At 25.4% G+C, this 14263-nt stretch overlaps 2 protein-coding genes across 2 annotated transcripts; both read right to left on the reverse strand.

Moving 5' to 3' along the window:
* Positions 1-905: 905 nt before the first annotated feature.
* LOC128667606 (uncharacterized) lies at positions 906-3210 on the reverse strand. The gene is made up of 4 exons (XM_053738426.1): positions 2796-3210; positions 2500-2701; positions 1520-1582; positions 906-1438 (listed from the first exon to the last, which is right to left on the reverse strand). The coding sequence occupies exons 1-3, from the start codon at positions 3154-3156 to the stop codon at positions 1570-1572; spliced, it is 576 nt and encodes a 191-aa protein (XP_053594401.1). The 5' UTR covers positions 3157-3210; the 3' UTR covers positions 906-1438; positions 1520-1569.
* Positions 3211-7602: 4392 nt separating this feature from the next.
* Positions 7603-13129, reverse strand: LOC106694145 (uncharacterized). The gene is made up of 6 exons (XM_053738276.1): positions 12928-13129; positions 11994-12121; positions 11837-11926; positions 11307-11683; positions 8461-8514; positions 7603-8306 (listed from the first exon to the last, which is right to left on the reverse strand). Exons 1-4 carry the CDS (start codon positions 13091-13093, stop codon positions 11609-11611), a joined length of 459 nt encoding a protein of 152 aa, XP_053594251.1. The 5' UTR covers positions 13094-13129; the 3' UTR covers positions 7603-8306; positions 8461-8514; positions 11307-11608.
* Between the last annotated feature and the right edge of the window lie 1134 nt (positions 13130-14263).

The raw sequence follows: 14263 nt of genomic DNA on the forward strand, positions 1-14263 counted from the left end.
TTGTACGGAATTTTCAAATTTAAAAAGAAAATTAAAAAAAATTAATTTATATTTAATTTATGATGTCGTGTAAATAACTGCTAAGATTAATTTGTATTAAGGCCTTTTTTTGTGGAACAAATAATTCACTTCTAAGGTATATGGTTCTTAATTTTTTAATGTAACATCTTGAAAGTTTTCAGCAAGTATAATATGTTTTAGAAAATGAGACATTTCAAACATTCTATTTTCTTTTACTTCATTTCCTGATGTATTTTACGAATTTTAAGCAATTTCTAATACACTGTGAAAAATTCTTATTAAATTTTACTATGGCTGCATTGTAACACCAGACCATAAGAAAACTGGTACAAAATTTACAAGTGTCCCATAGTAAACGTATGCACAGACGACACGATTGGGACCTATGCGCATACATTTTGCTATGGGACACTTGTAAATTTTGTACCAGTTTTCTTATGGTCCGGTATTACAATGCACCCATAGTAAAATTTTTTGGAAAATTTTCACAGTGTAGTGCAGCTTTTGTCTTTAATCAGTTGAAGACTTGAACCAGTTGGAAAAAAAAAAAATATTTGTGAATAACTGTTATTTTTTTTGTATTTGGTAGCTGGAAATCGGTAATGATCTACTTATTATTTATGAGCAAATTAGTAAATCGAGTATTTTAGTATCTGTATTTATTTTAACTTGAATCTCCATATTACATGCATTATCCTGATCCCATTGCTTTTTTTTCTGCACTTGTAATAGAACGTCCTAAATACGTATTAATGTTATTTCGTTCCATGATGACCATCTCGTTAGATAAATTTCTTTTTTTGAGAAATTTATGATATTGGTGTTTCAGGACCACTCTCTTTTCAGGTGTTGATGGCAATTTACTTTGGTTTCTTTTAGTAATTTTAACCGCTCGAAGAGCCAAATTTCGATACCCCCAAATCGCATGTGACATTACCGTTATAAATTTTGATGATTTATACTGTCTCAATGCTTCGGTATGTGAACAGCTAGAAACGTATATTTGTCCTCCAACGTGAACTGGGTCAATTATGCGCTGATCTTCTTCATCTTCGGCGTGTTGTAGTTGCTGCCGACGTTGTTCTACTAATCGCTGTCGTCGCCGATGTTCTTCTAATTCCTGGACTTGTCTTAGTTTCTGTTGCCTTTGTAGTTCTTTTAATCGCTGTTGTCGTCATTGATCTGCTAATTGTTGTTCTTGTCGTTGGTTTTATCGTTGTCGTAGCACTTCTTCTAATCGCTGTTTTAGTCGTTGCTCTTGTAATTGTTGTTCTTGTTGTCGTTGTAGTCGTTGGAGATCTTCATTATTATCATCAGAATGTCGTTGACGGGGCATTGGTTGCATTTCGTCATTTAATTGCCTATTTTCCTCCATTAATTTTTCTATTGTTTCATTGTTATTATTGTTCTGTACTTCCTGAAACAAAGTCGTAGATAAAGAAAGACTTTTTACTGCTTTAAATATTTTTTCACATTTTCAAAATATTTTTTAACTCACCTCATTACTGCCATGAGTTAGATTAATGTGCCTCCCATACGTCTTTGTAGTTAATTGTTGAACCTGCAAATAAAGATAATTAATGACTGAAAATAAATTTTTACTTTCGCATCTGCTGAATAATGATTTAAGGAGATCCACACAAAGTAGTCAAGTTTTTAAAACTTCTTGAAAATTTGTAAATTTAATCTACATAGCCTAATAATCAATAAAAAAATTAAAAAACAGTAGGTTTCCCGGATATTTTATGAAATAATGAAGTTTGAAAATTGTAATTTTTACATGTAGTTAAATGGAGGTTCCACCAGCCGTGTATTTGGTTAAGAATTTAATGCAATTAGCGATTAAAAAAAAATTTTTTTTTTATTGAATTTGATAGAAAATTTAATAAGCTTTCGATTAAAATAATAAAAAAGTAGGTTTCCGGACGTTTTACGGAGATATTTTATATTTTTTATGAAAAATCACAAGGAACTTCCGTTCTTTAAATTCTCGTATTTGACTTGGCAACACCGCTTGCGCAGTGACCCAGCGCATAAGTAACCGCGGTTTTTTAAATGCTAGAAGATCTTAGTCATTTTAGTTAGACAGTAAACATAATTTTTTTTACTAAAGTAAGTTAAAAATACAAAGATACTTACAATTCAAAGTTGGAAATCATTTAATCGATGAGTGAGGAATATAATTTAATTAACAAGATTATATAAATAAAATAATATATTTCTTTGTAAAAAAATATACATTTGTACGCAATTTAAATATTAATTATTAATTAATAATACAAATTTTATAATATTAGATTATGTTTTTCACAATAAAAGTAGTTCATTGACAAAACTAATTTTATGATTGAATGTTTGCTATTTACTATATTTTGAAGCAACAAAATGAAATTTAAAAATAATAATTGTACGAGTAAATATTTTTTTAAAAAATCCGATCATTTAGCCAATAGCATTGAGTAATAAATGTATACTTACTCATTTTTTAGACATTCAATATCAATCGTCATTTTTTTTTCTAATTGAACTGATTTTAGACAACTTTCATTAGCGACTAGTTTAAATGCTGGAGTGACTAATCTTACATACTTTTGAATCAAAGATCCAGTCACATGCGGAATATTTAAAGCTGAAAGTATTGTATTTATGTGAGCTTCTCCAATGCCTGCATCAATTAAAGCTAAAATTAAAATAAAACAATTAGGAGTATTTTATACATCATAATAAATAAAATAAACAAATTTTTGTGTACAAAGTTCAATTGACATACTTACCAATAACTAGCTTAAAATTTACATAATACAGTTGAGTATGATCTGTATGATGTTTATTAGTGTGAACTTCATGAATTTTACAGCAACTCAAACATTTAATGCAAAAAATATTCGATAAACCAAATTGTTTTTCACTCTGAATATTTTTAAGAGATAAGGGAATGTCACATTTGAAACACCACAATTCTTTGGCAAGTGTATTTATTTCAACTATTCTTCGACCCCAATCCGTCAAAATTTGTTCGTGAACTTTAGATTTATTATATAGTGCCTCGTATGTTCTTTTTTTAGTAGTTTTAATAAAACGTGTAGAGAATTTTCCAAACTGCGCTCGCAAATTATGCCGGTTTATCTGAGACATGTTTACAAATAAATAAATGTCAAGGTTAGAGAACTCTTGCGGTGTTGTCAAGTGTATATCGGTAATTCAGAGTTCTCTATTTTTTTTAGTCAATTAAATAATTATTAAATGTTAATAATTATTTAATGCGTAAATTTTTCGGAAATTTCCTCAAAAATATTATTAATTAATTTAAAAATTAATTTTAAGATGCATAACAAAAGTATTTCTACGTATTATTTTTTTTTTAGACATTCTTTACACTAGCAGGGTACTTGGTTTTCCTTAAGTTACCAAAAACAAATTTTATTCTAAGTTAAGCTCTACTTTCAACGTACAAGCGGAATTTTTTCTGTAACTTGAAATTATAATGTATAATAATAATAATATAAGCAAAACAATCTACAATCGATAGTGCATTTTTTACCATTTGCTTCATTTGCTTATTAAACTACGCAATGTCACGTTCGCTTGTATTTTTAATTTAAGTGAATGCACTTTTAATTATCTATTGGCCGTATTAATATTAAAAAAAATACCTAAATTAACATTTTATTGCTGAGCATTGTTTAAAAAAGTCTTTTTGATAATTACTTTTTTTTTCCGAAGGCACACGTGATACACAGAGGTAAATAAAATCACTAAAATGCTAAATTAAGCAAATATATCCATCGAATCTTACAATCGCTAAAAGCTACTCTAACAAAGTTTGAATGATTTTTACTTTATTTAACAGACCTAAGCTTTATGGTCTTTTGCTCTTTAGAACAAATCGATTAGCTTAGAGACTTAATCATTTCCAATTTTCTATACCTGTATTTTTTTTTGTTTATTACTGATTTATTTTGGATTAATATAAAATAATCTATGCATTCAATTTCGAAGTTCATATACGTGTGAGGATATGTCTTATTTTGATTACACACAATAAGTGTATCAAAAATGTTTAGAGATAATATATATAATGCTATTAAAATTGTAATGTACGTGTAGCTATTCAGCTGTACGTTGATCTCCGTATATTTCATGACCTAAGTAGATATATGTACATTTCAGTTTTGATCTCCTCATATCTCGATACATCAACAAATGTCAACCAAATAAAGAGTTTCAACCTACATACCAACAAAATTATTGTAATCTTATACTTTTTCAATAAATTTTTTTTTTTTTTTTTCAAAAATAATTTTTTAGCATAATGAACGAATTTTTTTGCTTTTATTTGTAATCCAAACTTACAAAATAAAATAATAGTCAGTTGCAACTTTAAAAGTTTGAAAAAAAATCAAAAGTTGGACCATTTAGTTTTTTTTTAATCTGGTTGGTGAAGCATAATATGTCTTTGAAAATTAATCAAAAATTACGTGTCGGAAAATAGCGTTATTCTTAAAAATAGAAATTAATTTTGTAGAGACTAAGTTTACGACGAAATGCATTTTTCCGGAGTTCTCAAAAATAATAAAGTTTTAAGTTCTTCTTTTCAAGATAACTATTTTCTCATGTTCAACTAATTATAAACAATATTAAAAGAACAAATATCACCGTCAATCAACTCTAATATACTAATGAATATAATAGTTTGATATCTATAAAAAACTATTAAAACTTAATAACTGTTGAAAAAAACTTTTTCACATGCACTGTTATTAGTGCTGAGTTTTTAACGAGTGCTAATTATTATAACAATGAAATTTAAATTTTTGTTTAATTATCTTTAAATTTTGACTTAAATGTTTGTTCTAAATGGATTTGATTCATTATTATCACGGCACGTGAAAATAAGTCACCAGTTTGAAAGAGAGCCAGTTTGGTTTCTTTGGTTTTTTAATTATTTGAAATATTGATGAAGTTGTAGCAATTACTGTTAATGGACCGAGTTTACTCTTACGTTACGTAAATACCGATATGTCTCATTGAACTTATGTTGCCTAACTTCCATACTAAATTAAATATCCGAACAAAAATAATATATTTCATATATTATGTCCCGTACATGAGACATAATTTCTTACGCATATTTCTTTTTAACACAGATATATATTTTTTCAGTACGTAATTACCAAGTATAAGGTAAGATCAGGACTGTCATACTTTTATGAAAAGCCAATTAATTCGAATTCAATGTTTTTACACATCTACTACATTAAATATTCACATGATGGTACCGATTAAATTTTTTTTACCTGGTCTGCTGTGTTGTTTGTCTGATTTATAAGATTATTTTGATGTTCTCGTCCTTATAATTAAAATTAATTTCTGTTTTATTGTAAATTTTATTTTGTGATTAATTCAAAACGATGTTAAATTCAAAAATTTTTGATGAATAATGAAGTGAATTGAGTTAATTAATTGATAAGTTAAAATATTCGGCCCTCTGTAACTTTGTTTCTATTGAGTTTAGAGAAAAATGGACACGAACAATTTTGTAGAAAATAAAATTTCCTATAAAATAGTCGAGAGCAAAATTAAAAAAAAAAAATTTCTTCGTGTAGTTATTTTAAAAATAAAAAAAAAAATTTTACAATATGTTATTTAAATGGGAAAGGAAACCCCTCTTTGCGCCACCTTAATTTTTGAGATGTTGAGCTCAAACTTTAGGAGAATTTTTTTTTTTCATATTGAAGATACTTTTAAGATACGTTTAATCGAAAGAGAAAAAAATTATTTTGGCACAGTCTAATATTTATGTATATAACTGATAAATTTGCAAGGTTTTCAATTTTTTCTTCAATGAATAACATCTGACTGCGTATAGTAGTATTTATATTTACAAATAAGTTGAAATTCAAAAAGAAATTTTTCCATAAGCCACAGAAATTTTTTTAGGTGCTAAAAAACTTGATATCGATGTGTCATAACTAATTTTTTTTTTTTTTAATTTTAGTTACAATAAAAAAATTTACTATTTCAAACATTCGAAGATTTTTCAAGATTAATTAATAATTAATTAATTGACAATTGTATGTATTTAAATCTATGCTTAAAAACCTAGTTTTCACTTTGGAAAATTTATTCTCCTAAGAAATTAGTCTGATATCTCTAAAATTTCACTGGTGTTTGATAATTTGATTTTCCGATTTAAAATACAAGTAAAAAAATTTTTTTTTCTTTTTTTTTTAAAATTAAATAAAAATTTTTTTCTTCCAATTATGACTGGTAGACTTCTATAGGAAATCAATTTCCCTACAAAAATGTTCTGAATTGTCATGATTATAACTACAACTCAAAAAAAAGTTACAAGTCTCCAAATTTCAAAAAACAAAAATAATATTTTTGTACACCCTTGTGGAAATATTTTTCTTCGAGAACTGAGAATACTTCTTTTAAAACTAAAAATACAACTATAAAAGTCTTCATTTCTCTCAGAAATTCAGAATACCTATTTTAAAGTCAAAAAAATTCTGTATTAGTCATTAGAAGTCTAACATTCTGTCAAATTTGGGAGTCTTCTGGAAGAATAATAAAGAGCAATTAAAACTTTTAGCAGAGAAGTGGCATGGCATTGAAAAAATTTTTCAGAGTTAGTTAGAGTTTTAAAAACTTCTGGTCAAAAATTGAGATAACAATATAAATTATTTTTCAGATTTATTCGGAGTTTTAAAAACTTCAAGGCCAAAATTAAGATAACAATAAAAACAAATTCTTCTGATTTATTCAGAGTTTTAAAAACTTTAAGGCAAAAATTAAGATAAAAATAAAAAAAAATTTTTCACAGTTATTCATAGTTTTAAAATCTTTTAGGCAAAAATTGAGATAATAATAAAAAATTTTTTTTCAGAGTTTCTCCTAATTTTCAATACTTTAAGGCAACTATTGTAGTAATAATAAAAAAAGTGTTTTTTTTTTGTTTTTTTTGAGACTTCCAACAGAGAATTCACGCCATAAATACAAAAAGTTTTAGAATTATCAACAAAAATTTAAGGAACTAATGACCATCACAATTTCAAATAAAATAAAGCTATAGTTTACCGATAATAATAATTATTATTATTAAAAAAAATTATTATAATGTAAGTAAAATTTATTTCATACTTTCAATTAATCAGGGTAATTATATATTTTACATATAAATAAAAAATACATCGCAGCATTAAAACTAGTGCAAGTAGATATGAATGAATAAATATGTTTTTTCCTTTTATTACTTTAATAAATTATTAAGCTTTACAAAAACAATGTGAAATATCAAAAAAAATAAATAAATAAATAATAAATTAATTAAAAAAAAAGACTACTAAATGTTAAATTAATTCAATATTTTAGTTATTTTTATAAAATAGAGAAGAACATAATAAAATAATAATGGTTAACTAGAAAAAAACTTCACAATAAAATAGCATTTTTAAAATATTATTGATTATTATCTAAATTCAATAGATTTTAAATGGAATTGTTAAATATCATATAGGATTTAAAAATTAAATATCAATGATGACATCAAAATTTATGCGTAGAATATATATAACTATAAGTATACTGCAAACTAAATAATTATCTTATTGTATGAGAATTTTTTTAACAGATTGTATATTTGATATTTTATTTTAATTGTTTTTTTTTTTGCTCTACTATTATTGTATCAATTTTCGTTTCGCAGCAGTTATTGATCTACCCAAGTAAGTATTCATTTTTTTTAATTCATTATCAATTTTTTCACGACTGTAATTTCTTTTCTTTAAAAACTTTTCGTAATGATAAGCTAATAACTCTTTTTTTCGTGGTGTTAAAATACTTCTACCGGGAGCATTCGATTGTTTGCGGACTACGCGAGTTGCTAATATTTCATAACCCCATATAGCATGCGACATGATGGTTACGAATTTTGATGGCAAATCAGCATTGATAGCATCACGATATGAAGCGCTTGAAATTTGTAAATTATCACCAATAATATATTGATCGTTTTGTAAAAAGTTGTCAAAAGGCTGATTATGTTGTTGATATTGTAGTGGCTGTTGTTGTTGTTGTTGTTGTTGTTGTTGTTGTGGTGGTGGTGGTGGTGATGGTGCTCGTATAGGTGGTAGTTGTTGTCGTTGATGCTCCTGGTTCATAACATGTGCTAGCCTTGCTTCTTGAAGTTAGAATTTCAATCTTTTTAGCTCAGACTCCAGCTTCTTCTTTGTCTCTAATAATTGGTTTATAAGTCCGTTCTTAACATTAATATCTACGTTCTGAAAAAAGAAATAAAAATTTTTTTTCAGTTAAATAACTTAATTCTATTTTTCGTTGTATTAAAAACAGTTTCTCAGATTTGCATATCATTTATTATAGACATTAAATAATGAAATCCATGAAACTTAAATGAGAAAAAAAAATTAAATTTACCACATCATCTAGAACTCGTGGTTGATGAGGAGTCGATGACGTAGACGGTTGAACCTATGAAAACATGATTATTTCAATTATAGTATCAATATTTCCTACTTGAACTCTCAATTGATTGCATTAACAATTAAGAAAATTACTACAATAGTTGAAGCTTTTAATGATTTAAGAAAAATTGAATGCTATATAATTAATTTTAATTTTTTTTTTTTTTTATTTCAGAATATTGAATTTTTTTCCATTCTTTGAATTCTATATTTATGAAAAAAATTTTTACTTATAAAAATTAAAATTACTTTTACTCTGTAAGAGTAAAAAAAAAAATAATTATTATTATTGTAATATAAGTATTATAGTTAGACATTGATGAAAAACAAAAAAACAAATTTTTTTTCTTATACATATAATTTAAACAAAAATATAAACTATAACAAGTGATGATAATTTATTTCTATTTTTATAACCGATCGGAAGGTCATTTAATCGCCACTTTAAAGTAATATTACTGTTTTTATTTCAAATATTTAGAGAAAATGCCGCTTTTTACGTATTTCTTTCTTAAATTGTAGCTATAGAGACTGATTTTGGTATGTTTAAATGAAAATATATTTTTATAAATTGAGAATTAGAATTACGATAATCCTATCATATTTCCTTTACCTAATCTAATTATAAATAAAAATTGAAGTTCTAAAAAAATGTTTACTATCAATAGCGTTTCAGACTTTTTAATATTACACACGAAAAAAAAGTTGTTACACTGCTAATAATTAAAAATTTAATTTGAGAAAATTTAAACTTTTTGTTTACTTTCATTTATGTAAGTTATAAATTTTCATTGTTAATGTATAATTTTGTTGGAAGCATTTTGAAATAATAATCGTTACTATCTTTATCGTTAAATTTTGTTACACTATAAGAATTAACTTATATTTATTGAAAATTTTAAATCTATTATTGCAATTAAAATATGTGTATATATATTAGGCCGATTCACAAAAATCGAAATTTTTTTTTCTTCAAAGACACACATTCAAAAGTTTAAGTTAGATAAAAGAAGACGCCTGTCAAAATTTGAGCCCTTCATATTAATACTAAGTGCACCCTGATCGCGATTTTCTATTTCTCATTGAAATAACAAAGAAAAAAAAAAATTTGGAATTGAGAATTTTATAGCTTGATAATGGCGTATTATACAAATGAGCCCAGTATACAAAAAGGTCTCCTATAATTTTTCGATTAATTCATCTCTTAAAAAGTTATCTTAGCTTGAAGTCAAATTTATAGGCAATTTCGATATCCTTTTACTTTTTCAGTGAAACTATCAGGTATATCACAAAATGTCGTAGGATCTTGTTTGTAGACAATTTTATTCTCGACTAATTATCTTTGACAAAGATTTTTCATAATCTGCACAACTTTTTAGTTATTTTGATTTTAATGTCAACCTCTTAAAATTGATTGAACAGGGTGGCCACAAAGAAATGATTTCAAAATTCACTGATATTTCCCGGTTTTCCAGTTGTTTTTCACATTTTTCCCTGATTTAAAAATTTTATTCGTATCATTCAGATATTCAAAGTTTTTATTGTGTTTTCATTTTCAATAAATAAATTTGATAATTGAATCATGCGAGAAACCATAAAAAATGGCAATAAAATAAATTAATATTGCCTACTTTGGATTATTCCTTGTAAAAAAACTTTTAGTTGAAATATTTAATAAGAAATTTTATGATTCAAATAAATTCAAAATACACTGGTTACAAAAATTAAGGGGTACTAAAAAAAATTTCAAATTTTTTAGTAATTTTCAACAGTATGTAATTCTAAGGAAAATGGTCATACAACAAAAATAAAAAGGCAAACTGTAGCTTCAAATATCTAGTTTCTGATTTGGTCTTTGAATTTTTTTATTATGCACGGTTCCGGAGCAGTAAAATCAATCATAATTATCGAAAAAAATTAATTCAAGCTCGAAGACAGTTTTTAAGACGAGCAAAAATTTGGTGAATGTCTTTTTTGATAGTTTTCTTTGGATTAATCTGGAACCGCACAAAATAAAAAAAGTTTTAAGACCAGATTAGAAAACTAGACACTTGAAGCTACAATTTGCCGTTTATGTTTTTATCGTACGACCATTTTCCTTCGAGTTACAACCTGTTGTAAATCACTTGAAAATTTAAAATTTTTGTCATAACCCTTAATATTTGTAGCGTGTAATTGATAAATTTTTTTAATTTTGAACTGTCGCAATTTAATTCCCGGATACTTTTCGAAACTCCCTAACATTTCCCTGATAATTCCCGATATTCCCGGTTTTCCTGGTTTGTGGCCACCCTGTTGAAATACTATTTTTTTAAAAAGCTTGATTTTTGAGTGTGCCTTCTTAAAATAAAACAAAAATATATTTATATATGTATGTATTTTTTTTTCTTCTGGATGTGGGAATAAGATAGTAACGATTGATTTATTTCTACGATTTCTTCATCGACTGCAATTTTTTTTTGTATTTGTGCATAATAATGTTTGATATGCTTTTCTTTTAAATATCCGAGTTTATAATTTTTTTCTTTTTCAAACAAATACCTTTAATTTTTTAGGAAAGAAGAATACGTTTAAGTACGATGTTATTATAATATTCGCATTAAGTTTCCGATTTTTTAATTTAATTTAGTTCATTTTTATTTTTTATTTATTTTTTTTTTTTTTTCATTTCAATTTAACAAAAAAAAAAAAATTGATCGAATAATTAAAAATTTTCTCATAAAAAAATTACATATTTAGCTAAAAATTCCCTATCTTTAAATCAATATTGTCAATAATTTTTGAAAAAAAAGTTTTTACCTTGCTATTATTATTAAGCTCTAAATGAGTTGATGTTTCAGGATCTGTCATTTTTCTATTTCGTACATCCGAACTTTGCGACAATGTTTCTACCCCATCAGCATCGTCTTCGGAATCGCCAATCAATTCAGAATCGTTTATTTTGTCTAACTCTATTTCGTATTCGCTGTTTATTTCTTCATTATCATTCTTCTTTTCCAGGTTATTTAATACAGTTGCTACTCCATCGAGTTGAAACTTTTCTTTTCTTTCTTCGTCTTGTTTATTCTGAGTTATATCATTCACTTGTTGTTTATTGTCATCTAAATTTTTCTTTGAATTACAGAGTTTGTGACTTCATTTTTATCTTTGCCATACGAATCTGGTCCATTTAGAAGCTTCAAAAAATAGAGATTCAAATTATTAGCAAAAACAAAATAATAACAATAATTATTGTTATTGGTTGTCATTATTATTATTATTATAACAATAATACTATTAATAATTAACGACATGTCTGTCGTACGAGATTTTGTTGAATGAATATTTACCATATCCTTCATTTCATTAGTCTGTTCAAAAGCTTCAATGATTTCGTCGGCTCTCTGTTTTTTCACTTTGCTTTCGTTTTGTTTTTGTTTCTAGAATAAAATTAATAAATTAAATATCTCATAAATTGTTTTTTTAAAATTAATTTTTAATACTTACTTTCCTACAGTTTTTAGCCGCGGTAGTTACTGATTCTTTTTCATCGTCAGAAGATTCTAAAGACGAGGGATTCAAGATTTTAGGACGGCGTACACGACCTATTGGATTTTTCAATTCATCGGATGTTTCTGAAATTTATTTCATTAGTATATGAAAACTTTCTGAAGTAAGCTTTAATTTCATTTAATAATAATATAATTAATTAATCCATGTGAGAATACTTCAGTGAAATGCTACGTCAGATAAGAGATTTACAATTTTACAATTAAACAATCAAAAAAATATACTTAACGAATGAATTGAAATAATAGTATAAAAAATGTCCATTTAATTTCATCAAAACTGTATAGTGATACTTGCTACTACCCCCATATCTTCGTAAAAAATAGTTGGAAAATTTTTTTTTTTTTAAATTACTATAGTGCTAATTGGTTTTTTTTTTCTTCTGCTACTGTGTTCTGAGAATATATTGAAAATGTTTTTATTTTATTCAAAAGTTATAATTTTTAAATTAAGAATTCTTTCTATTATGAATGAAATTCTAGCAATAAAAGTAAAAAAAATCACCATCTTTATTATTTAATATAGTTTTTACTATACATATATTTTTTGAAATTTATTACTTGATCGAGTTTTTGTCGCAGACGTATAAATTAATAAGTCAACTTTACTTGATTTATTTTAAAGATGATTTTTTTTATTATAAACAATTGATTCTAAAAAAAAATAATTGATTACCTTTAACTTTCGACTTAACAATTTCGAAGGAAAATTAAAAAATATAAAATTTGAAATTTGATTTTCTGATCTGAAATTACCAACTTTATGTCCAATGTACAATATTAATTTTAGTTAATTATATAAAAAAATTCAACAACAATAACAGAAGTTATACACAGAAATGAAAAATATTGCTTATTTTTGAATTATTTACCTGCGACTTTTAATATCGTGCATTTGATCTCTTTACCATCTCTCTGATAACGATAAATTTTATTTTTTGTTGATTCACGATAATTATTAAAATCGTTAATACGATTAGTTTTGATAATAACTCTTCTGTTGGATTCTAATGGCAGTTCTACCAATGCGTATTCCATATTAAAACTGAATTATTCACTTATTAGCTCGAAACGCTTCACACAACAGCTAACGCGCTACTGACAAACTCGCGTGGTCAATCACGAGGCTTAGAAATAACCACGTTCCCTTTGTCTCGATCGTTTACGTATATGCGTGAAGATGTTCGTCTCTACTGATACACAGTAAACGTAAGTTCTCTCGCTTACTTGTGTATACTATACTAACACCAATAGCTACTGTATCTATATTGAATATATATGCACAGTGGCTTGTACGGAACGTATATATATATATATATATTTACACAACGCTGTATATCGTAGTCTTGTCAATTCGTATGACGTATATTCTCTTTTGCACCTTTTTTGTGGCAATACAAAATAATTTTGATATCTGTAATAAATTTTATCTGGTAGTTATAAAAAAATTTCAATGCTTGTTGAATTTTAATTAATTGTTTTCATTATATTCTATTCAATGTCTTGTCTATTTCCAAATAAGTTGACATTATAAATTATGTTATTGTTTAATAAATGATACACATAATATTTATTTATTCTGGATAATATCAGCTTTGTTCATTTTTGTACTTTAAAGAGCTAAACATTTTTTCTATATGTTTTAATTATTGTGAAAGAAATACAATATAAGAAACGTATGAAAAACGAAAATAATAGAAAAAATACACAGCCCTTCGTTCACGCCACACAATATTCTATCAAGAGACTTATTCTAAAATCACCAAATAATTATTTTTGTCTTTATTTTATTTAAAATAACAATTATTATAAGCTTTTATATCTTATTTTTAAATTATAATATTTTTACGAGAAATGTTTTAAGCATGCTTTTTTTAAAATAAATTATTGTTATATAAATTATAAAAAACGCATTGAATAAATCTACTGATCTCTAATTGCATTGTATCTTTTTTAAACTTATCTGGTATATGTTTAAAATATGGCAATTATTACTATTTAATTTTTTTTTTTTTTTTTTTTTAAATCCCATCTTTTCTTATTACATTGTTAAATTCAAACGTTCTTTTAAATAAATGATTGTAAATAAATAATTAAAAAACATTATATTCGGTAATAACAAGCGCATAAAAATTATAAATAATGAAATATGAAGTATTTATTTATTTTAATTACTCTCATGCAACTTTTAATATTTTTTAACATTCA

This window comes from Microplitis demolitor, chromosome 4 (assembly GCF_026212275.2).
Source record: "Microplitis demolitor isolate Queensland-Clemson2020A chromosome 4, iyMicDemo2.1a, whole genome shotgun sequence".
Classification (NCBI taxonomy): Eukaryota; Metazoa; Arthropoda; class Insecta; order Hymenoptera; family Braconidae; genus Microplitis; species Microplitis demolitor.